At 39.1% G+C, this 26,185-nt stretch overlaps 1 protein-coding gene across 2 annotated transcripts in view; it reads right to left on the minus strand.

The window, feature by feature from the left end:
• The window catches only part of vps50 (VPS50 EARP/GARPII complex subunit), a 112,379-nt gene that overhangs the window by 82,166 nt on the left and 4,028 nt on the right, over positions 1 to 26,185 (minus strand). For both annotated transcript variants that reach the window (XM_044335477.1, XM_044335478.1), the window contains exons 3-9: positions 20,054 to 20,176; positions 17,725 to 17,796; positions 10,126 to 10,179; positions 4,885 to 4,955; positions 4,048 to 4,165; positions 3,310 to 3,345; positions 3,005 to 3,087 (exon numbers count right to left, since the gene is read on the minus strand). In XM_044335477.1, coding sequence (XP_044191412.1) covers positions 3,005 to 3,087; positions 3,310 to 3,345; positions 4,048 to 4,165; positions 4,885 to 4,955; positions 10,126 to 10,179; positions 17,725 to 17,796; positions 20,054 to 20,176 — 557 coding nt within the window. The remainder of the gene's footprint in view (positions 1 to 3,004; positions 3,088 to 3,309; positions 3,346 to 4,047; positions 4,166 to 4,884; positions 4,956 to 10,125; positions 10,180 to 17,724; positions 17,797 to 20,053; positions 20,177 to 26,185) is intronic.

Raw genomic sequence — 26,185 nt, forward strand, 5'->3', positions numbered from 1 at the left:
CTAGTATATTGTAGTTATACTAGTTTACTTGTATATATGGATTAAATCCTAGAAGTGGAAAGAAATGCTTGTAAATGGTAAGAAATGTTCTGTATAAAAGCCACCTGTAGCATATTTCTTTCATTGCTTTGCATAAGGATTCTCAGATGTAAAATAAAATGATTATAGTACATTATATACAAGCTGTCCCTCATACTGCATCCTCATATCCATAAACCCTGCAGAGAACAACCTCTCATTTATTATTACTATAATGAAAGTGAGGAGCAAGAGTTGGTTGTAAATGTAGAGCTGCAACAATGAGTCAATTCATTGATTAATCAATCAACAGAAAATTAATCAGCAACTATTTAGATAATCTAATAATCGTGTTAGTAATTTTTTTAAGCAAAAATGCAGCTTCTCAAATGTTGATCAGACAAAACAAGACATTTGAAGATGTCACCTTGAGCTTTAAGAAATTACAACATGCATTTTTTTCTATTTTCTGACATTTTATAGACAATATGATTGATCAGTTAATTAAGAAAACAATCAGCAGATTAATTGAACATGAAAATAACCGTTAGTTGCAGCCCTAGGTAGATGAGAAGCTAACATGAATTGATGTTGTAGATCTTATGTCTTTCATGATTTCTTCCAGGCTGAATTCTAATGATGTAAAGAAGAAAACAAATCAAGGACGTTCTTAAAAAAAAACAAAACAAGGATGATTGCTAATCATACACACCCAATCCCGAATGGAATGTATTCTATGATTTATGTAGGTATTACCATAATTTATTACTGACCCAACATCTTTTCTCATTTACTCATTCATTCATTACTCTGTAACCTAGCCTTGAGCAGCTTTGTTTTTCTCTGGCCAGGAGCAGGTTCACTGTTTATGAACACTGTGCTGACATGAGGGGTCTCTAAGCTGCCCTATAGCTGCCCATGTGGACCACCTGATGAAAATGGACCACGGCAGGGCATGAGGCTGTGTAACTGCTTTCTTGGGAAAACAATATTGACTTTTAAAGGGTTAGGGACAGGAAGAAAGAAAGGTCAGGAATGAAACAAAGCCTCCATGTCGGGCATTCAGCGGTGCATGGAAAAACATTGCTACAAGATTAAATCAGAGTGCATCAGACCGGCAACTAGCTGCTTATAGAGGCGGTGATGCGGCAGTCTAGGTTCTAGCAATTTTGGGCAGAGAGCTGCATGCTAATGCAAAGCATGACAGATGTGTGATCAATGCACTAATGTTAAAGACCATTGCTAAAGTGGTATTAGCATATTGCAAAGGAAAGCACAGGTGAGGAGGGCAATCGAATTTCTATCCAGCTGTCACCGACACAAGTTTGCTAACACATCTGGACCGCATATGGATACGGCGACACTGATGATCACGGTCGCATTTCCTGGCTGATTGGTTTGTTACAGTGGGAGGTACAATTGGTGGGAAAACAAAGTGGATCCGTTCTGCACACCGCCATCCTCTACTGTCATTCAGCTGCAAAAAAAACCAGTACATTCAGCGAGTATCACTGAATGGACATGCCAAGCTGTTAATGACAAGTGAAGACAAGTGATATCCACGCAAATAAACAGCAGCTGCAAGTGGGAGTGAGGAATGGGAGGAATTTTCCTTACTGATCAGCATTTCCCAGCAGTCAATCTGTCAGTCAAACAGCATCGTAACAGCCAGAGACCCATTGTTTTTCCTTTTAGCTCTGTTAATATTCTGTGGTAAGCGAGTCTTGTTAGTGTTACTGGTGACATCAACTCACTTCTATGGGGCTTTTTTCCTATGTTTATTCAAGAGGTCTTTCAATTTGAGAGCATTATTTATTGATTTCACGCTCAGATTTTGTAATTCTTTCCCTCAAACCCTGCTCTTGCTCTCAAATAGCCACAGCTTGCGCTTAGATTTGCTCTGCTTCTGCTCAAACTGTATGCTTGCCCTCAGATGTATTGTTGTTTGCACAGATTTCCTGCACCTGCTTCAGCACTTCTCCTCACACCCAGGCTTCTTCTGTGCACTTGTGAAACGTCTGCTCACAGATTTTTTGTGCAACCATCCTGTCAAAAAACTCTCAACTAATAGAAGGCCAGGTGTAGTGTCGACCAGTGAAATTATCCCTGCCTCCTTGCGGGCACGTTCGCTTTACTTCAAAGAGCGTCCTGTATGGGCAGCTACTCGTTAATCAGGTTCATCCACTCCCGCCCTTCAGGGATTTATTATTGTCTTTTGCTTTCTTGTACGACTTTTGGAATAAAAGGACAGGTTAATATATACACCAGTGCCCATACTTTTTACTATAATAGCTACATATAATAGTAGTATAATAGTGTATAAAGCAGTGTAATAGTGGCCATATAGAATACTGGGCAGCCGTCTGCATGTCTCTCTTTATCTTGTAACTGGATACCTTTTGATTCAGCAACTACCTTAGAACTAAAAGCCTTCACGATAAGAGATAAGCTATAATATGCTTCAAGCCAGCAGCTGCGTTCAAACATTCCAAACACTCCAGCACCAAACAACAGTGTTTACTTACACTCACTGAGACTTTGTAGACTTTTCTAAAGCTAAAAGCCTATTGACAATATTGGCAGATGGTAAAAACTACTTTAACGTCATAGCTGGTGTAATGGCACTGCCGCAAGGAAATGACAACGAACAAAATAAGAGGCATTTAAAAGCCCCTTAATAAGACTTTTTCAGAGCAAAGCAATTCAATTCCAACCTTGGGAGAAAACATGGTGAAAACAAAAACTTATAGCATTCTTCGATCTGCAATTAGATGAAAAGATAGCTTCAATACTTAAAAGGAGGCCAGTTTCTTGTACTGAAATAGAGTTGACATCAGATGATTTCAGAATAATACTACTAATCACATTTAAATCATATTCTAATCTATAAAGATTAAAATATTTTCCACCCGTAGAAAATACAGACCATGCCTTCTCCCATTTGGATATGACTAAATACCACTCGATCAATCTGTTCACACTGTACCTGATGCAGCTGTAGTGTTTGAAGGTGCTGGCAGCCTTCTGGCATTCCAGACAGAGCTGGATAGCACCTGGATAATCTTCCTCCTGGAGCAACACAGAAGTGAGGTCATTTAATGGCATGTAAAAAAAAAAATAAAATACAGCATATTCACTGGTATTTCATGTACAGTATAGTCTGTGAACATTTTATAAATGGCTTTCAATGCAGAATCCCTACTAAAATTTGACCTTTGAAGTCAACTTTAAATATATCTCCACATGTGTATTAGTGTGCTTGTGTGTGTGTGTGTGTGTAGGGGGGATTACCTCAAGCATCTCGCTGAGTCTTACATCTGTTCTTTGCTATGAGGGGAAGAATGACAAGAGCGAGACATGAACACGCAAGAAAATCACAAACAGGCCAAAATATTGAGTGAAAACTAGCTCAACACTAGTTACATGATTTTGAGCTGTGACCACGTTGTTGAATGTATTTTTTGTATTATAATGATTATTGTACAAGAAAATTCTAAAAGCAAAAAAAAAAAAAAAAAAAATCATTAAAATTAACTGCAATCTTTAAATCAGGTGAGGAAGACCAGTTGATTTATGTCACAATGGTGACCCACCACGCAGTGTCTCTTAAGGCATTTCAGACAAACAGTTCAGTGTTGAGTCTTGCAAAGAGTACGTCAGATTCCCAGAGGATCCGAAAAAAAAGAAAAGAAACACTGAAAAGTGAATAAAAAACTTCCCTCAGAATTACAGGGTACTTGCATTATGCTGCAGGTCAGAAAAGTACAGTCGTCGACAATAATAGTACAAAAATAACTGTAATGTAATTATGGGTGTGTTCACTACATAAACAACTTTTACACAATTAATTAATAAAAGGAAAGTCTCTAGATGGTCAAAGGTCAGGCTAAATGACAGAAAAACACTCCTGGAGCCTGAATGGATTCAGCATCTTACTGCCACTTAAACAGGAGTTTCTTAACTACTTGTGGTTTAAAGTTGGTCTAACGTGGCTAGGAATGAGTTTGTGTTTTTGTGTGTTAACTTTACCAGCGTCTTGATGGTCCTCAGCGACTTAAGCAGGCTTGTCAGCAGTTGTCGTCTTCTCTGATTGGCCAATAGGCCCAGGCTGGCCTCTGTGAATCCTTCCTTTGCCACACTCAGTTGCCTTTAAGAAAAAAGTCACAGAGCAGAGAGAACATAGCGCTCAATACGGGTTCATAATACTATGTTTAACAAGCATTTAGAAGTCCAATACGTTGTGGTGAGAAGTATATCTCTGTATTAAGTACAGAATAGGTCCAGAACTGATGTAACTGGATCTATATTACTAAACAGAATAATACATAGTAGTGTTGTACTTTTTCTTTAGAGTCATTGTTGCAATTAATGCACCAGAAACCTATTTTACCAGCCAAAGATGAAATATATATGTGATTTTGGACAAAACTTGTATGAATATTTTAATCTTTCAATATTCCAGCTCCACCTAGAGGGGTAGGTCATGATGTCCGTTTTTCAACTTCCAAAATGTTAAAATAATTGGGCTAAAGTAACACTGCAATATACACTTAACTGTTACCATGCGAAGTTTTAGGAATACAAACATCTCCTGTCATATTGCCAACAACAATCCTTATACAAGAGAAATGTTGTATGTTATCAGAGTCAGTACATATAGTATCATGTGTAGTGGCAAGTTCATTTCACAGGCAAACAAAACAGTACAATTTGTCATTTGTGACAATATTGACAGGCTGAAAACATATGAAGGGAAGACACAGTTATCTAGGTTCTGACAAAAACACTTAGTATGCAGATGGAGTATGAATGGCCTATTTCAATAGCTATTTCATTTATATAAAGTGTATAATAGAACACTATTACCTCCTCGCATTAGTGCAAATGACAGCTGCCAGCTGCAGGTTGGTCTGTAATGCTGTCACTCTCTCCAGTTCCTGTGAACAAGCAAAAAGTTAGCAGTAAAAATTATTATAAAAGACAAGGCAGCCTATGTATAAATACCAAGACATTTCAAAAGGTACTTTTTTAAAGATTCCCTGGAATATTCTTTGGCACTAATTTTGTTCAAATGTCTTTTTTTTGGGTGCTAAGAAAACATCTTCTGTTCTTGTAATACCTGTAGGACACAAAGATATTGTTTGACTGGTTCATGTGCAGTGCTGTCAGTGAGAAATGTCTCTAATGATGTCATTTACCAAGCAAATCACTTTCCCCACTAAGCTCTCCATACACATTAATAGCAATGCTCATGCACACATATTGTATATCAGGGCGCTCTTCTGTGAGGTGCATCCTGCTGTGAAAATTTAATGAAGTTAGATATCAGAGATGGTGTTATTATTGTGAGGCACGTATCATCAGCGCAGAAGTGCAATGAACTGTAGTTCAAGACAACAAAAACACACAGAAATTCATAGAAAACCTTTATTTCTTCAGAGCTTTGACATTTAGCGAAGGATCAATGAGCACTTTGCTCCGAGAGTTCAGTTATTATGCCACTTCAATGACCCCTACAGAGAACAAATACCCCCTCAGCCAATTCAGAACCGAGGGACAAATTGTATTGCTGTTATATTTTCAACTTTTCTCATCCTCTTTTTTGTTTTTATTTTCTTGATCTGCCAGATGTCATGCCTGAGGTGGGAGAGGCTTGTTCTTTGATCTTCTTTTTTTAATGTTCCATCACCCCTCCACAAAAAAAGGTCCAGTGTTCACAAAAATGTCCTCTTAACACTGTCAGATATAAAACAACCTTTTACCAACGGAATATAGTCTGGGGAAATTAATTTTCAACGGTAATAAAAAAAATAACAACAACATCAAAGTGGCACTTCAGCTGTGGATACGAGATCAATGATCCCATTCAAACCAATCTCCCCTCATGATCTTGAGTGTTGACGAAGACCTTGACAAGTACTCCAACGGTTTGCAAAGGTTGATTCAATAGAAAGGGTTTTCTCTGAGGGGATATTTACCATGCGACTCTTAAGCATTTCCACTCAGCAACTATGAAATTGGCTCTGTTAGCTAACATTACCATGCCTTTATATTTATCCAGAAAAATAATTCCATGAATACTTTTACAAATGTTACAAATGTGATACTGGTATTGGTGCCAAGTGTTAGTACAGCCAACACTCTGAACATCTCCATCAAAATTTTGATTTTACATGGTCAAGGGAAACATGGACTTGATAAAACACTCACATTGATGCCTTTGCAACTCATTTTTTGTTAGTGAGAACACCTTATTAATGCATGAAGGTGCTAGAGCGGTCTTTGTACATTCAGACGTGCATTAAAATGTGTCCTCAGAGTTTGCCCTTGTTCGCTACGCAGCAGGAACTGGCTGAGACTGGGCTGACTCACCAGGTTCAGCTGAGGAATAATTTAGACACTGAATCCACTAGATTGATTTACACACTGGGAACAGTGTAGTGTCTTTAGCACACACACCGTTAACAACTGTAGACCAGTACAATGTCTAGACTTAGTAATAGAGCCAAATTCATTGAAGCCAGACTCGTCAGAAAGTTCACAGTGAAAGGATTCAAGCTGTTTAATGCATAGGCATCAGTCTCACAGTAAAATCCCAAACTCCTGACCTCACCAATATCATGAAAGTGACGGAAAGTCCAAGTTGTAAAATGAATCAATCGCTGACTTGCATATCAATAAGTAGTTTGGCTGGTTTAATTCAGTTCAACAGTCAAGAACATTCAGTGTAGTTACAAAAAAACATGCACTCAGGAGCAAGCCGGTCAAGGAAGGAGCCATTTCTACCCTGTATCCAATAGAAACTGAGACACCTTGGCCTTAATACACACATGCAGCTTCAAACAGAATCACATGCTCACCATGCTGAGTGCTCAATATGTAGCCTTAGGCTACAATTTGTTAATATACCGCTGCTCTGAGTTGTCTAACCTGTCTGTAAGCTACAGTTAACCTAACAAACATATGGCTCAATCAGTTTAGCTTGTGTAAGAGGAAATACCCTAACTGTGCACAATGTTGGACATTTGGTCGATCAGGTTTCCGTGGATAAAAGAGGTTAAATGGCTAGCATGAATGATTGAGATAATCTTGCAAAACATTACATAGAATAAGACTTAAAGTAAAGAGAGGCTTTAGTCCACTATGAGAACACAAATGCATGTATAGATGAGGATGTACTGCACACATACAGGAAAGGTGACCCTGCTCAAGTGCAATTAAACAATACAACCCAACTCCTACAACGTCCACAAACACAAGCCCTGGTGTGGGAAGTGAAGGTCGAGGAGAAAGAGATGTTTAGTGGCAAGGGAGATTTTTTTTCAGGCCTTTTCATTCATATATTCATAAGAGGTCTTCCCTGCAACCCTCATGCACATTGACTATACACTGGCTCCCTGTCCACATCCCGCCTGCACATTCTAATAGTTTGGACCCTGCTCAAATAACTTTTTACAGTACGGTGAATGAACAACAAAGTTGGATGGCATTTAGGACTGCATGGACCCTCACCTGGAGTTTGCATTTTTTCATATATAGTAATTTTGTGTCTCTCCATATTAACACATAATTACCTAAAGGATATGTGAGCATACCCGCATATCTCCACACATATTAGCCATCCTGCCACATCCGTTTCCTGTCAATTTCTAGTCCCTCCAATGAAACAGCCTTAAGACCTCCTTGTAATTGGTAGGTATGACCACCAAGGTTGGACAAATTACCAATCTCTTTTAAAAGGAACTAGGGAACACAAACAAAGGTACATGCAGTGACTGTGATGAATAAGTGTTTCCAGTGGAAAATAATTGAACACCAGTGCAAGTCCATTACTTTGCAATGGTGTTGAGTGACCTAGTCAGGGCTACCTGCTGCAAATTCATTACAGCTTGGACTACCGCAAGGTGATCTCTCTTTCCTGACAAGTCGAAGGACGTGAAGTTTGGCCACTCAATTCTAAACTGCCTCTTTTAAACTGGGGTGATAAGAGAGGGCAGTTATTTTTAAATCACCCCACTACCTGTTTTATTGTTTTATTCCAGCAACTCATGGAAAATAATATTACATCTGTCAACTTTAAATGACCAAACTCAAGTGCAGAGGTAGACAAATGAAAGACAGGGCAAGCAAAATGGGAGCACGTGAAAAACATACATTTAGTGATCAACTGCTATATATGAATCAGAAGATAATGGCTCTGGCCTCCATGTAACCTTCCACGAGGTAGCTTGATCACACTTTTTATCCTTTCTGAGTGCAAGGGGAGGCCATGAGTCACTGTAGGGCAACAACAGTGATCAGACACAGGCCCCAACAGAAGAGAGGTTGGTCACTACATAGCTATGAATCACATCAGATGCTTAGCGGGCCATCATTTCAAGCTCTAAGCCAGGAGAAGCATGTGTGTCTGCACAATTTATGAGTCCACTGATGTGTGTTATACACAGCACAGCACGCACGCATTGCAGAAAGGCAGCATTGTGCCCTACGACTGTGTGTTTCTGTGGTAGTGCATGCTTCTGTGTACATGTTTGATGAAATATCACAGTAAGGAGATAAGGAGAGTTGGGGAAGAAAAATAGTAGAGAAAGTAGTAGGTATAAAAGCAATGATACTCTTCATATAGCAGGTATGTTGCAGACCAGCACAGTGAGAGGGGCCTTGTAGATGTTTGTCCCCATTTTGTTCTCATTTTCCATAAAGCATATTTGGCACAGGTCATATATACTAAAGAAATCTGCAAATTAAGAGACATGTATGTCCTTAAACTTGATTTCTTTTAAGTCTCTAAGTCCTTCTGTATGCTAGGAAATCGCAGTAGTAGTAAGCAGTGAAAGTAGTGAAAATCTGTCTTGCGAGTCATTGTGATATTAATGCAGCGTATGTAGATACTGAAGTGCCCTCTGAACTCCACAGGGCATCTGTAGACCAACTGAATATGGGCCAAGATGGGTCAATGGAAATGCCCCTGAAATCCTTGGCAAAGTCTACTAATAAGCCCTGCTGTCATTTTGACTCTCGGAGTCACAGGGAGGGTCACAGAAATAATGATCAATTTACTATTCATAGACCAACCTTCAGATGGCTTGACAATGGGAGTAATTTGACTGCAATTTCACTTCATACCATATTTGTTAGAGCTGTCACTGGTCTGCTGCGTGTTGTAGCGATCAAAGCTTCACTGATTAAATGCAAAGATTATATGTTAATACCTTTCTCAAAAAGAATCAAAAGACCAACTCATTTATATAGAACGAAAAAATAAAAACACACATGTAGGCATTTTGGCATGTACACAAATATTTGGTGCCGTCCTTCCCAGTGATTTTGAAGCTCACTTGATGCAGCCACAAATTACATACAGTACACTAACACACAGATATGTTTACTTAGTCCTGACAGATACTGATAATGCACCAGTCAGTCACAAAGAAGTAACAGAGTCATTCCTCTCCTTTTCCGTACGGCATTGGGTTCAGCAAACTATTTGTGACTTTAATGTTTGAAGGATCAAGAATGTTACTTTTGCTGCAGGATTCATTTCTAAACAGATTGACGATGTATCAGTTTTACAGCGGTTCACTACTGTCAAATGAATAAAATCAGTACAAAGAATTATTCTGACTCATCACTACAGCAAATATGGTCTCCTGTAATCTCTGGTCTCCACTGGGTCTGACCAAAATAGACTGAATAACAGCTTACTTGATATAAAGACACACACACACTGGTTCATTTCAGTTCATTGCAACATCACTAGACAATCAACGAAGGGATTTTATGGACTTAAGTTTTAATTCAGAACGTAGTGGGGTTCTGAAAAAAAACGGGATTATTGCCCCACTTCCTTCTTTCCTACTGCAATGGTTATGAAAATTTTACCTCATCTGGATGGCAGTTAGCAGTCGACACAAGATGACACAGTATCAAAATAACCTGATACCCAATTATAACATGTCATAATTTGAGACAAGATGCAAAAAAATCCCCAATATGACACACATAAGCAATGTATTTTGCAATGAAATTTAAGTGAGATGACTGCGTGGGACAAGAAAAGAAAAAACATTTCTTTAATGTTACCTTAAGTTGACACTGGTAGCTTACCTTGACATAAGCAGGCTGTTTCTCCAGAATGAGATCAGCAACCTTTTTAGAAACCTACAGAGAGGAAGAGAGAGAGCAAAGATGAGAAATGGAATATAAAAAAAGAGTCAGAAGGCATTTTTAATGCTCTTCCTACAAAAACAGCTTGGGCAGTGTAATCTTGCTTTAGAGAATGGAGCAAGAATAACAATCACATACAATACGTCTCTATCTAAAACACAATATAGCAAAAGCCTTTTAGGAGTCTCAGTTTCATTTCATTCAGTGTCTGTCTCAATACCACTCTTGTTTATTTCAGAGAATCTCTATTTTCTCTGCTCCTATTGTATTTTCCAATGTTCTATCCCCTACTTTGTGCCTTTTACCAATTTGAGTCATAGCTGAGGTGAAATTGCAATTATTTGAAAAGTATGTGCCCTGCTTATGGCATGAAGCACAATATTGAGTGGGGCAATGAGATCAATGTGACCCTCTGCCATGAGTGTTGCCCACTACTGCTTTTAGTGGAGAGAGACAAAGCTGAAGAATGCTGAGGGTCATTGGAAATAAAATGAATCATTGCCACTGTGAAGGACTATATACACAAGGTGAAACAGAATGGAGAAGGTGCTGGGTTTTTTTCTTCTACTCCATCCTTGGATACTGTATGTGTGTATGAAAATTGCAGTTGCACAGTTGAGTTAGTGATCATTTTCCAGTTCACCTTCTAATCCAGAAATGTATATTAATTGACCACAATAATCTTAATAAAGGCTAATACACAGCAAAGAATAGGTTCACAATTTTTCAAGTCAGTCTAAAAACAACAGTCAGGTGCCCATATGAACACTGAAACAGGTTTTGCTTGCTGTAATCATTACTCCTGTTCATATTGACCATTAAGATCCCCTCAAAATGTGCTTACAATCAGGTATGCAAACAGGTAAGGGGTAAAAAAGATGAGAACATTGTGTGAATAGAGAAAACATATTTGTTTTATATGCTCATTTCTTATTACTTTAAAACATATTTGCATCTACCTGAAAACTAATTCTAACATCCACTATGGGGTAAAACAACCCTACATAAAACACATAAATGGAATCAATAGATGTGGGAGGTGAATACATCAACAAGACAAAAACAAGATCAACAAGATAAAAAATTATGTTGGAAATCTGCTAAAAGTAGCTTCTTTATTAATGCTATTAATATTCTTCCACTACCAGGCATGTAACTGGTAAAATTCATAAAAAGCATCTAGTTTATATGCATAATTACATATGACAAGTAACATAAATACAAACGTGAATTCAAACATTTTTCTTTGTTTACTATAATAAAACTACAATAAAACTATGAAAAAAATAATTCTATGACCACGAAGGAAACAACAGAAATCAAACCATGGTCACGCACAAGACACCCTTCAAGAGGTGCATTAGAGGTTCTCAGGGTTTAGAGGGCTCCAAACCACATAATTGGAATCCTGTGCTCCAAAGCAAGGATTTGTATTGCTGAAGTTAAAACTGACCAATTCTCCTCGGATATACACAAATCACATAGGTGACCATTTTTAATCTCAAAACAGTGAATTTTCAACAAAAGGTGAGGAGTTTGCATCTTTGTACAATGTATGGGGGACAGAATCCACAGCCCTTGTTTTGACCAAAAATGTATTTAAAAGTTTATCTAAAGATATGATGAAGGTTCAGCAGTCTGTGTTAGTCAAATAAAAAGGATATCTCCCACAGCTACAGTCTTTTTAGTAAAAAATTTCCTCTTTCTGTGTGAGTTGTCAATGGACAGTGTTTTCCTGTTCAGGAAGGATCGTAACAAAAAGAGGACATTTGGCACTAAAAAGACTAACTTTAAAGACATTGAATTGATTTGACTAATTTGGATGGTCAAAGCCTTGTATTAGCTTTAGATAAACCTTTAAATACATTTTTGTGTGGAAGAAAGGCTGTGGATTTTGTCCCCCATCACTAACATTGAAAGTGCATTATGAAGGGATCTCTTAATGGCCAGTATGAACAGGGGGAATGATTATAGCAAGAAAAACATGTCTCAGTATTCATTTGGGCACCCAACCATTGTTTTAAGACAGACTTGAAAAATTGTAAACCTATCCTTTAAAGGAAGGTGAGTGCACATTATTTCCCTCAGGATCAATAATGTTTCTATCTATCTAAAGGGGAAGAGGCCAACATATAGTCCCTAGTACGGGTCAAGCTCAAAAAGGGCTGGATCCTACATTTCCTTCCTGTTAAACACACACATCTTTCAAACTTCACACCCCCAGTTTGTAATGCAGGCTTTCTAGCCCAAACTGAGATAACCCTGGTGACTTCATGATGACATCATCCAAGTTATTTTTCTCAGACTGGACAAAGCTCCTCCAGAGCCACAGAGCATATAATACGACAATTTTCACAGGCTGAATAGTACTAACTATGAGGAATAAACTAATTTGTGTGAGAGTGCCTCTTTAAAATTGGCTCCCCAGTGTAACATGAAGGGCTATTTCATGTAAAAATTTACATCCCAGTAGATGTTCAGTAAGGGCTAATTTCTAGCACTCATGGGCAAGAAAAAAAAATCAATTTCAGTTTCAATGTCAAGCATGAACCTTTCAAATCTTACTACAAATACATGAGCTGAAAATCAGTGTGTGGCTCAATATAATGACACTGTACTCAAGAGCACTGCCATAAGGATGAAGGAAAAGCCTCCAGCAGCTACAGTAAGAACAAATCCAGGAGACCAACCCTCTTTCTCCCACTCTCAGTGAGCCATTTCATTCCAATTTCTGTGTAACTACGCACGCACACACACACACACACACCAAGTAGACATTTTAAGTATATTCAGAGCAGTGAAGAGGAGTTCATATCTGCTAGTATGCAGTAGACAAGGCTAGGGGCGGGGATGACATTTCAACATGTGTTAAGTATGCATGGTGTCCAGCTGGAGACCTGAACAGATGGTGAATGCAGGTCAACTGAAACTGTTCATTCCACAGGGTCCGTATGAACAGTGTGTGTGTGAGTTTTTTAACATTCAAATGTATGAATAAGGTGGTCACAAAGATAAAAAATATTCAGTGCAAGGGATTGGGCAAGGGAATGGTGGAGAAACAGAAAATAATGTGGAATCACATTAAAGAAGACCTGATGGACACTCAACCGTTCACCAAACTGGCCCCAAAATGAGGTCATAACGCCACCTATTGGCAACCTATCAACTGCAACAAAAAACTTTTTAAAAAAAGGAGTGAGATCAGAGCATAAACTCTTAATGGAAACCCAGCTGTGAGCAACTGAACCCTCCTACCTGAGCCACAAGGCCAAAGTCATTAGATCTCAGCCCGCCCTCACACACACACAAATGGAGGCTAATTGTGCAGTAACTGGGTTGCAAAGTGAGCACAGTTCATGCAATACTTAGCAGATGGAGTAAATGTTGTCCAAAATTACTAACTGGCGTAGAGCAATAATTAGTTCAGACACACAGCAAGACAATGAATGCATCTTTTCCCATGGGGACACTGACATGTGCCATGAAGGAGGAAAAAAAAAAAAGAGGAAAAATGAACGAAGGAATTACTGTCACAGGAGAAGACAGATGACACTCAGCAGCTCACACACATTATCTATAAAAAATGAAAAATATGCTCACAGAGTTTGAACATATTAAACAGTGATTAGACAGTTTATCTAGCATTTCCTGATTAGCAAAAAGGCTGTACTCTATAGATATATGACAGGCATAAGAAATGTGACTGAAAAAGCGTATTTGAGACTTCCTGAGAGTATTTATTAATATGTATGAGTAAATTAGGGCTTAATTAGCTCATACTAATTGGGGTTGGTAGCAGTAAAAAGTATCGAGCAGCTAAGTAATAGAGAGGGTCAGTCATGCTGATTAACAGAGCTCAGCACAGAGACAGAATAAACTCAACAGCGAGGGTTTCCACTGGTTACACAGGGCAATATAAGCCATATTTATTTTGAAGTAGTGCTATAATGCACTGGTCCTTCACTTCTAAGGAGAGATCATTTTGTTTTTGATGTAGCAAAAGAGAACCCAAATTGCCAAATGAAAACAACATTTGGAAAATGTATTTCAAAGGTCCAGTGTTTGGTATGTTGTGTCATATGCTGTCAGACTGACTTCTAAATGGGGTGTTGAGACACTTCCCTGCTTTTCAAAACACCGCTACACCCAGCCTTTGAAGCTATCTGTGTGTGTCTGTGTTCATGGGATGATGTGCTACTCCGTTTTTACGCTCACACACACACACTACCTGAAACTTCCCCTGCACAGCATGACATCGTTTCAGCCTGATTTAAACACGGGCAGAGACTGAACAGCCAGGCAGAGTTTAGGCAAAGGTTGCGTAAGCAAACTGAGAGAAGGGGGAGAATTCATTACTGCTCCAGGAGGGATAGTCATCCCGAGCTTTCAAGTTTCATTAAAAATTGAATATGTTCGACCACGTTATTAGCATCGCCTCTTCCGACATCTCTGCAGCCTGTTTTAGAAAGTCACCTTCACAGATGGAAGAGCTGTAATGCAAAATGTTGTACCTTCGACTAGATTGTACTTAAAAAGGTGTGAAGCAGTATGAGGATGACCACTTTGTTAAAAACACAAAATGTGAACATAGGGTTAATTTATTGAAAGGTCTTAGGATAAGACTAGAACTAGGATTTAGATTCAGGTTGGGAAAAGTATTAATGGAGACAGTAGTTACGGTTTTGGAACAGATGACAAATAATTTCAATGATGCAAGCATGTGTCCACATTAATTAAGGCTTTCTAGCAATTGTGAGGTTACATTGGCACTATGGCAACAGCTCACAGCCAAACTGCGTGTCTGGATCCTGACATTTTTCGTACGAGCCGAAGTCTCACAGCACGAAAAGGCAATTAGCCATGAGACGAGCCCCTGCCAGCGTGTGTCAGAGATGCCAATTAAGCTCGGATACTGTGGCAGAAAGACGAACAGTTGTTCTCTTCTGTGATACCACAAAAAGTCTCTTTTTCTCTGATACAGATGATTCAGGTGAGAGGGGAGGAAATAAAGAAATTGAGGATGTATTTGTGTGTCGGCATACCAGATCACACACGCTGAAAGAGTGGAAAAAAAGGATGGAAAAGAGAGTTCATACAGCACACAGTACTGCATCTTTCTCACTTTCATCTCATGTACGTACACCCCCGCCAGTGCACACACACACACACACACAGGAACACACACGCTTAAACCAAACTGCTTTACAGCTTAACTAATGGCGTCACAGATAAAGCGTGTGGAGACCCTCGGCATCATCTGAGAGGAGGAAAGGCTGTCACAGGACAGCCCCATGGTGAGAATGTGAAAGCCCTATTATCGCTTCTTCGGAGGGCTATGCTCTATTTCACACACGGACGACTGCGTGTCTCAGTAGGCAGCGATGTGTGTGAGTAGGAGACTCGGTATGTGTACAGTGAAAATGCACACACGTAAACTGCCCACCTGCGGAGATGGTCTTCCTATCAGTGGCAGCAGGGGATGAGAACCACATCCTGTTAACAGTCGTTTACATCTAGGACTTCACCACACATTTCACATAATGTTTACTTCACTGTGTGCTACTGTATATAAGGTTTCAAATTAATACTAAAAAAAAAAAAATGTTTTTAATTCAGCAGCCCCTTTGAGCCGTGCTCTGCTAGCGTATATCAAATATCCTCCTGTATCTCATTTGTAATGCATAAGAAAATACTGAGTCAAGCTTTAGAGCTCCCCATATTGAACCAAATTGAAGCATGAAATCAATCAAGGCAACATCTTTTTACCAGGTAACATATATAAGGTACCAAATAGAAAACTGTTGTATCTGGCAAGGAAGGGAGTCATTAGTTAGTGGTCAGAAATATTAACTGCAGAAGAAAGTCATTATACAGAAATGGCTATAAGTGTAATCCCTGCCTCCAATTAATTAGACTAGAAATGTCTGACTCAACAGCAGGATGTGAAGACTTCTTGAGAGAGACTGGAAAAACATGAATACAGAATATTTCTATAAATTTTTGTTTTTTGCTTTGGGGGTTTTTGGCCTCCTCCATATCATATGTTAATATAGGTACAGTTGTTTAATGTGCGCTATTTGTGTATACTACACAGCATATTTGTAAACCCATGGAAAGCATACTGTAAATGCATTTTACATGTATGGAATCTCACATGTTATTTTACTTTGGTGTCTTTTAATTGTCAGTTTAATTTTATTTTATTTTTTATCTTTACATTTCACTTCATTATGATGTCGCTACGTTCCTGTTTAAACTCTATTGTCTCTTTCTCAGCTCTCTTGTTGATGGACATATGGCTTTTAATGTGTACAACTGCAACAACAGCAGATTGGAAGTCATATAATTAGGATACAAGATGATTATTGGCAAAAAAAGAAATTTGTGCTTTAAAAAATAAATATAATCAAATCAAAGGACGCACACGCTGAACTTCCAAAAGCCTCAAGGCATTGAGTTAGACAAACAGGTAGATGGTTTGCTATATAGGCTCAGGATTACAGGTTTGCACTGATAAGCTTGCTGAGAAACATAGCTGCAGATTTTATGCCCGACAACACACTGGAGCAATTACCATGGCTATTCCCAAGAGGTGCCTTCAGGCTCACAGCCAGAGAGAGACACAAAGAGAGAGAGAGGGTGTGAGAGGGAAAGCGGGAGTACATATGTGTACTCTTAGACTTTTCAAACTAATAGGTCTCACCGTGCCACAGGCCACGCAAAGTCTAGAGCGTCCTCTCAACTTAACGGACAGCTCTGTGGGCAAAAAACAAAAAGTCGAGCTGATAGAGACAAACAGGTGTGTGAAAGTACAGAGGCATGTCAGGAGGGAGGGTAAGTGGGCGAAATCTGCGATGGACTGTTGGGATCGAGGGAGCGGAGGGATCAAAGAGCTGCTTTCTCTCCCACGTGTTTCTATATATAGAATTTTGTTGACAGGCCAGCTCTCCAGTCTGAAAATGTTCGTACCTGACTGACCTCAGAATGACTGCCGCTATGGAAATGGTCCTCCTGTCACTGATGTCACAAGAGCCTGCTATTACAGGTAAGGCACAAAGAACTCTGGATATCTGAGAGACCAGACTTGCCTGATTATTATTATAAATTACTCCATTCGCAGTCTGTAAATTTGCCAATCACAAAAGATATTTGAGCCTGAAGAAAAAAAATATAATTATGGCAAACGTCACCATGTCTGTGGTGTCTACAGCAGTTCATGTTCCTGTCTATCATCATGCACACGTTGACCGCAGAGGCATTAAAGATGTTGTCAGGCAGCAGCAAATTGTGGCAACAAGTGTTAGTTTCTTACAAGATAATAAAGTTTTTTTTTATCTAAATAAAAACAGAGCCATGTCAGTGATAACAGAGCAAACTCCATGAAGATGAGGACCATGTGATACGGTTGAATGCAAAGATGTTGACTTTCACTTTAATGCTTAAAATAAAAACTTTTGAAAGACTTCCTTTGACGTCTTGATTTTTAATACATATGCCAGTGTGTGTGTGTGTGTGTATGTGACAGAGAGAGATACTTACTGCAGCCTGTTGTCTCTTCAGCTTGTCTCTATACTCCTCCAGCTCCTGCAGGTTCAGCTCAGGTGGGAGTTTCTATAATCGCACACAAACAGATACAGACACGCAACCTTATTGTTTATTTACATCACATCCTCCTACACAGATGAGAGCGCCCGAGACTTTTGCAGACACATCTGCAAACACAGTCTTTAAGACCTTCTTTTATAAAGCAGCACGCTGCTTCCAAACATTAGTACAAGTCCCTGCTAGGTGTGTGTCAGACAGAACAGTATTTGAAGTAGAACTGTGGAGGTTCTGGCACTCAGGGCCATAAGAGGGATTTTGTTTATCTTGAGAGAGCTAATCTTCACTCCTCAGTAGGGCGCTATGATTTCCACATTGCGGAAAACATGGACGCAATCGTGGAATTTGATAATAAAAATGAAATCAATTGTAAATCATGGAATACAGTGAAATTTGCCAAAATGTGGATGCAATTTATAAAAATCAGGGTTTTCCCTAAGCGTTTTTTCACAGCGCCTTAGCCGAACAAACAGCAGAAAAACATGCTGAGAGTCTTGTTTTACTGTCATTTACTGGCGCGCTGTTTCTGTCCTCCGCTGCTTCTCCGGCTCAGCTCCTCACACACACACACACACACACACACACCGCAGTGGACACAGAGAGCCAGGTGAAGTCGATGACAACTACGCTCATTACTGAAAGTGCAATAAAAGCTTTGCGAGTAAAATACCAATAAGAGTAATTTATCAAAACACCTGTTCAACAAGCATAAACATGTAGAAAGGTTTTGTCTGTAGCGAATTGTTGTGAACAAGCTAAAACAAAATCTAACTGTTTAGCTTAGTTTGCCATAAATCTTAAATGTGTCAAATTCTTGTAAACTTTGCTAGAGAGAGGAGGGCAGAGGACAGGAGGAAGGACTGGTACTGACTGATGTCTGTGTTCTTCATTCTTTCTTAACTTCACTCAGTATTTTGATGTCAGGAATATTAGATTTCATTTTATGGAAATTTTAGATTTGTTTCCAGTGAGAAATCATTCAATTTATGTAGTGACTTAGCTGTTGCTCCTCTAGAAACAATATTGAGTTATATTGGAAAATATAAATCAATTCTAATCCTGTTCTGAATTTATTCTTTTTTTTAAAATAGTGATTCAAAAAACCCAATTCTTTAGTAATGAAAAAGAACCAGTAAGAGTATGAATCAGGCCGATAAGGGTTTGGATAAGATAAAGATGAAAAATCCTAATGATACTCATCCCTACAGCTGACTGAGCAAATCGCTGTTCAAATCCCTTCATAAGTCTCATTTCACTGATGTTATTTTGTGATTATTATTTGTTATGACACACAGACGATTACTCATAAAAATGTGAAGCTTTCTTTGATTAAAAAAATAGTGCAATGTTGTGTTGCATCACTACAAATTCACTGATATATATTCATTTCATTCAATGTATGGTTAAATTTTGGATACTTTCTCATTGAAATGTTGAAATTTTATTCATCCACCACATGATTAAGACACTCTTTCTAATGACAAAATGTGCTTAAATTGTAAAGCACAGAATTCAGATTAAAACGGAAAACATGGAATTTGGGAAAAAAATTTCATGGACTCTGGAAAAAATCCAACCACATTTCAAAGGGCCCTACCTGAGCATCTTAATTTTTCAAACATATCTCGCTCGGCGTTTCAAGGAGATTACGCCGGTTTCACCGGTGTGACTGAAGATAGCTAGCTTATCCTCCATTCAAAAAAACAAAAAGAATTTGCTCAATAAATACACTTTGCCAGATCATAAGTCAGATTAGTGAAGAAGGTAGAGGGCGTTATTTAGTAAACAGCAAACAAACTCTGCAAGGGAAAAGGAGATATTGCAAATCCATGGCCCAAAGGATTATAGGTAATTACTTTCCCCTTGACTGAGAGTCTCATTTCAGATGGTGTAGCAATACCAAGATAAATCTAATGAGATTTCACACCCTTCTTCTGTTGAGCGGATGCAATCCATCAATCTGGATGTCAATGGTAGGCGTGCAGCTCAGCAGAAGCGTAAGAGACAGCTGCTCAGGTGAGAAAGAGCTTTAACTCTGCCAGTCAGATGGGGTTCAAAGAACAGGAAACCATATTTATACACATGAGGAATGCAATATTGCTGTTATCAGAAACACTCAAATGTGGTGGGTTTGATGGAATTATTATAGTATTGAGGGGGGGCGTGGGAACTTGGGATCGAGTCTCTTGTCATCATTTTACAGGTGAGTGGTGCTCATTCGGTCAATAACGCAAGCGTACGCTCATTCAAACACAGTGTATCTGACCTCCAGCTCGTGCTGCACCATGTCAAAGGAGTCGTTGGAGAAGTAGACCTCCTCGATGCTGTCGATGATCTCCTGCTCCGCCTGAGGGTCAATCGGCTGCTCCCTCAGCTCCCGCAACTCCTCCTGAAAGAGAATTTAAAAAATGTTCTTGAAGTAAGCAATTCAAAAAGTTCCAGGGACATAAACAGAAAAGGTCCAAAACAGCGAGTTACATCACTTACCAAGTAATGAAAACAACAAACAAAAAATATCAAGAGATGTACATCAGCCCAAAGAGATAAGAGAATAAAAAGAGGCAAGATGCCAGGGGAGAGAACAATAAAGGGAGGAGAGATAGGATTAGAGGAACAAGAAGTAAAGACGAGGGCAAGGGTGAAGGACAAAGTGAGGAGAGGACAGAATTAAAATGAGATAGAGAACACGGGGCGAAGAGAGGGGAAGAGGAGGTGAGGAGTGGGGGAAAAAAAAGAGGAGGAGAAAACATTAATCGCAGAGTTTGGGAGAGGATTGCAGCTTGTTTCGTTGAAGGGCTGTCATGGGGGATGGCGAGAAGTCTTAAGAGGAAAGAAAAGAAGAAATGAATGACTGAAAAAACACAACAGAGATTCCCCTTCAGAACGTCTCTGAGAAACATCAGAGCCGTATTGATTAACGTGTGATGGTCCATCGAGGCTTATTGCTGCAATGAGTTTTTTAGATGAAGAGTTTTAAGCCCATATCCCATCTGACTGCGTTAATGAGCAGAGATGTAGTCAGAGGTCAATAAAAGAGTGTGATGTCATGACTCTGTCAGTGGTTTACACATAGGAAAAGCTGGTGAACAACAAATTAAAGTATACAGGACTAGAACTGTGTTGAAATCCCTCCCTATTTAGTATATGGTGCACTATATTTACCCTCCACTATTTTATTTGGGTGTCAGAATTTTGAGAGCGAAATTTATGCTAACAAATTTATGCTAACAATCCCGCAATTACTGTTGGACGACACCAGTCAGCATTGACGCAAAATGACAGTGAATGACTATAGAGTAAAAAATACCAACCAAAGTACTGGACAAATTCAAATTGTGACTTGATGGCGGTACTAGATGATAAGTCAGGGGGTCATAGAAGTTACTGCAGCTCATCCTTAGGAAAACATGGATGTGTGTACCAACTTTCATGGCAATAAATTCAATTGTTGTTTTTGTTGCTTTTAAGACCTCATGGTGGCGCTAGAGCAAAAGTAGAGGGATCACCAAAGTTATTAGGATACATAATCTGGGAACCATGGATGTCCAAATTTTGCGCTAAACCATCAGGCATGAGTTGAGATTTATTTCACAGCATAAATGGAAACTTTGACCAGCTGGTGGCGCTAGAGGAAAAGGTTTGGGGATCACCAAAAAATAATTAGGATTCATCCTCTGGACACTATGAATATCTGTGCCAATTTTCATGGCAATCACTCAAATAGTTGTCAAGACATTTCACTTAGAGTCAAAAAAAGTCAACTTGCTGGTGGCGCTAAAGGTAAAGTCAGGGGATCACCAAAGTCAGAGGGATTTATCCTCTGGGGCCCATGAATGTCTGCACACAGTTTCATGGCAACCCATCCGGTAGTGGCTGAGACATTTTAATAAAAGATGGTGGACCAACCAACTGACCGACATTTCCATCCCTAGAGCTATGCTACTAGCGTGGCTAAAAATCTTATTCTATTCTTTAAAATTCTTCCAATAAAAATCCTATATTACATACAAAATGACACCCTATAAAAAGGAAACATCTCATGTTGAGTTGCTTGACTTCATAGATGCCGTGAGTGAAAGTCCTTTTATAAGTTAATGCTGAGTCTATATTTTTGCTTTTTGTGGGATCAATACATTGAGGGATCAGCACATTCAAGTATAATGGAACTAAAAATAGATTGAAGGCATGGCATGGAGGATGGATGAGGAATTATGGGATAAATGCAATCCATAGACGCCCCCCATACACCCTGACCCTCATTCATCCATATCCCATTAAAAAAATATATAGAATCCTCCACACATCATCTCATATAGACTTCATGAGATAGCAGACGCTGATCAAGAAAACCTGTACACACCTGCCTGGCCACAAGTATTTTCCCCAGCTACTATCAGCAAGAAGTGTGCAGAAAGGCAACAAAGTGTGCCAGCCATTTCACTGAATCTGCATCTGTGGGTTGCGAGTGTGTTTTGCTGAGCGACATTTATAAGAGGCGACGCCGTTGTGAGTTTGCCGTAAAATACAGCCTCATTTAATTCAATTACATGAACAGAATCCCTTTTATACTGTATATAAAATTTATACAGTGCAATTGGGTGGATGTAAATGAAGCGTAAAAATGTGTATGAATGCATGCGTGAGCCGTGCACGTCACCATGTATGAATCAGGTAAAGGAGTGAGCAGGAGCCCAGAGAGAAATGTGTGGGCGGGTGTGTGTGTGTGTGTGCGTGTGAGATTGAAAAGGAGGGGTAGAGGTAGGAGATCACGCTCTGCCATCAAAACGGTGGGTGGGAAATCAGCTCAAATGAGAGGGAAAGCGAAAGGGGGAGGGGGAATGAGGCGGATGACTCATTGGTATAGTGAAAGTTAGAAGGGGAAAGAAAAAGACGGAGGAATGAGTGAAGCGAAAGAGAATGATGCGCGTCTCCTGTGAAGCCACTACAGCACGGTTAGAGCGATTCTTTCTTCCTGCCTCAGTCTCCCACCTGCAGTGACACACAAAACTCTAAACATCTTTAAGTGAATGACTCATTGACAGGCTACTGCAGGTTAAATAATTCCCTTTCCTTGCCTGCCGCTGCGCAGGCACAAAACAAAACAGACGCCCCTGTGCCCCACGTGTGAAACCCAATATCAGCCGCTGTGAGGGCTTTGATCAAATTTCACTTTGAAGGATGAGGGACAAACAAAACATCCTTCATCCCATCCGCAAATTAATGAATTGCTCGTCTCGTCGCGGAAATTAGACACCTATTTGCATCCAAAATGCGGGACGTTGAGCGAGCCTTATCAGAGAATCAAAGTGGATATTCTTCTGGAGTGCTCATTGAATGTGGAAAATCAAGCGCAGGAGGAAAAAAAAAAAAAAAAAAGGGCGCTCAACAACGCGAGGGGCCCTGATAAAACAAAAGGCTGAATAAACAACGGGAGGTTTGTGGAAAATCCTGGGAGACACAGCGAGAGAAAGACGGTGGAGTGAGGAAGACTGAGACGAGGGCCAATTATTTCCACTGTGGAATCATTCATTAGAAGAACGAATCAAAACCTTCTCATTGTCATCAAGTGTTGAATATTTATGTAAGCCTAACCGCTCCTAACCAAGGGTTTAACGCTGTTGTTTTCCGGGACATTAGGATGCAATCACGTCCAACAGCAATATACAGGCTGCTGCATTAAATTATAGCTTTGTAGTATGTGATTATTGTTATACCTTAATGCTCGTTCCCCATTGTGTTCACAGAGAAAAGTGCATGGGCCGTCTGCAGCTGTGATGCCATGAAGATATTGTGATATCGTGAAAACAAGCTTCTAAAATACTTTAAATTGCTCAGATTAACATTATATGAGTGGAAAAAACCTGCCACCTTAGGCTACAACACATGTAGAACTGTCAAAATGATAGTCTGTGTGAACTAATGACAGATTATCACAGCTTCAGCCCCAGTCTCTATCTTCAGAAAATATATCTTAGTGGAGGTACTCACTCAGCCAATCACAAGGGACCTACATGATGGGTAAAGTGAGGGTGACCCCTGCTGGTGGGAAACGGTAACTGCATGGAGCTCAAGTATTAACAGCATGTGTATTCATGCCTCAGGGAAAGTGTAGCCTCTAGGAAAAAACCTGCTGTGCCCAACATTTCCCTCAAGAGCTTCAAAATTAAATTAAACATTTATCTTTAATGTTACACGGCATCAAACACACACTGTGTACGTGCTTGTTCCTGAGCACCACTTTTACATTGAGTTACATTTAGTGCTGACACTGACAATTATTTTTATTATCAATGATTCATCTGAAGATTATTTATTAGATTCATCAATTAATTGTTTAGACTATCAAAATTAATGAAAAATACAATTTCAAAATTTCTCACAGACCAACGTGGAATCTTTGAATTTTTTGATTTGTTTGACCAAAAGTCCAAAACCCAAAGATATTCAATTAAAATGAAATATGACATGAAGAAAAGCAGTAAATCCTCACATTTGAGAGGTCAGAACCAGCAAATTTTTGTTTGAAAAATGACTAATTGACCATTAAAATAGTTTCAGCTCTACTTAGTATATATTTGTGAAATAATCAGGTCCAAGATGCCATTTTTGTGCCTGCATCATTAAATCAACTAGCAAAAGCAGACATCTTGTGCATCACTATTCACTGGAAGTCAGTCTGACATAGTCCACATCTAGTAGAAAAGAAAAAGCCTTGCTGATTTAAGCCATGCTTTGCCAGACACATTTGACAATAATGATGGAAACCATCAAAGTCTCGATAGTGTCGACAAGGTTCAGAGAGATAACTGTGCCAAAACACCTACAGAGAAAAAATTGACTCACAGAGGGACAACAGTTCTGAACAAAAAGGATTGGAAGGGGAAAAAAAGGTTTGTTTGGTTTTTTTGTTTGTTTGTTTGTTTGTTTTTAATGGGAACCAACAAAGTAGCTTATACAATCACAGGAACCTGGAGAGATTAACAAAAGGAACAAAAACATCAAAAATAGTCTGGAGCCATTAAAATACAAAACAATAAAATAAAAATCTGCCGAGGTTGCAGGTTGTATTTAAAGGTTTGATGCAAATAGCTTAATATCTTATAATTATGTTTGATATGAAATAATATAAACTGTTTCTATATATCTCCATCATTAGCCAACTTCCTTTTTATCATAATATTTGAGATGAAATCACTCTGTAAACTTGAATAAGGTCAAACCTAGATTAGATTTAGGACCTGGCTCATTGCAGCACAGATTTACATTTTAATGTCCAAAGGACATTAAGTACACAGCAGCAGGTGAACAAGAGGGATCCATTTTGTTATGGTTTCCCTGAAGGTAAACTGCTGCTACAGCCAAGAGTCTGATCTCTGGACGCACACATAACCAGCCTGACATCTGTGGGAGGAACCCAATCAAATGTTCCACCTCAGCAGCTAGGCTATATAGAGTAACACTACATAACAGAGACTCTATTACACATTTAACAGCGGCCATTTAAATGGCAATCACCCAACCAGGACAAGCAGGTAGATCTACTGAAGTTGCCTTTATAAGCACAAGGTTGTTGGTCTAAAATTGGACAACAGCCTGATCTTGACAACTACCAGAACACAGGTGTTAACTTGCTCTGTTAAAAATCAGCGCATGGTTGCATGCCTTAGTATAAATAAGTAGCTACACAGTTTGTTTAATAGAGTCTGTGAGTTTTATGGCTGAACTGTATTATAGACTAAAGAGGTCAAAAGTCCAGCAACACTTGTAGTATACAGAACAACTTTATTGTTAGACCAACACTTGTCGGCTTGTAGCTTATGATCCTGAGGAAGGCCACAAGCTGAAACGTGTTGGTCTAACAATAAAGTTGTTCTATATATTACAGGAGTTGCTGGAGTTTTGACCTCTTTGGACTTTTTTCCTTTCTCTGTGCACCTTGGAAGTAGGTGAAGTTGTGCCAGAAACCCCTACTGAACTGTATTATAGACTAATGAAGAAGGGCTGGACAGTATACTGTTTGGATACAGTATTTATCCATTATTCCATTAATAATTTCATTGTTCAACCTATAAAATGTGAAAAAAAACAGTATTTAAAAAAAGACTCCTATCAGAAATTTCCAGACCCCAAGGCGATATTATGAAGTGGGAGCTGGGAAGCTTGAAGCAGCATGTTTATACCATTTGAATAATAACTTTTGTCTGCTATAGTTTTTCCACAGAAAAGTTCAATTCAATTCTTAAAATGATCTATTCTTTCTCCCTCATTGAAAAATCCAGAACCAATGAATATGCAAATATTTTTTCACTGCTGGACACAAGATGTCTTTAACTGAAAAGTCTGTTCTCACTGTATGTGCACTAGAGGCTTCAACTTTCCACATCACACTTGTGTCATT

This window comes from Thunnus albacares, chromosome 19 (assembly GCF_914725855.1).
Source record: "Thunnus albacares chromosome 19, fThuAlb1.1, whole genome shotgun sequence".
In the NCBI taxonomy this organism is placed as follows: domain Eukaryota; kingdom Metazoa; phylum Chordata; class Actinopteri; order Scombriformes; family Scombridae; genus Thunnus; species Thunnus albacares.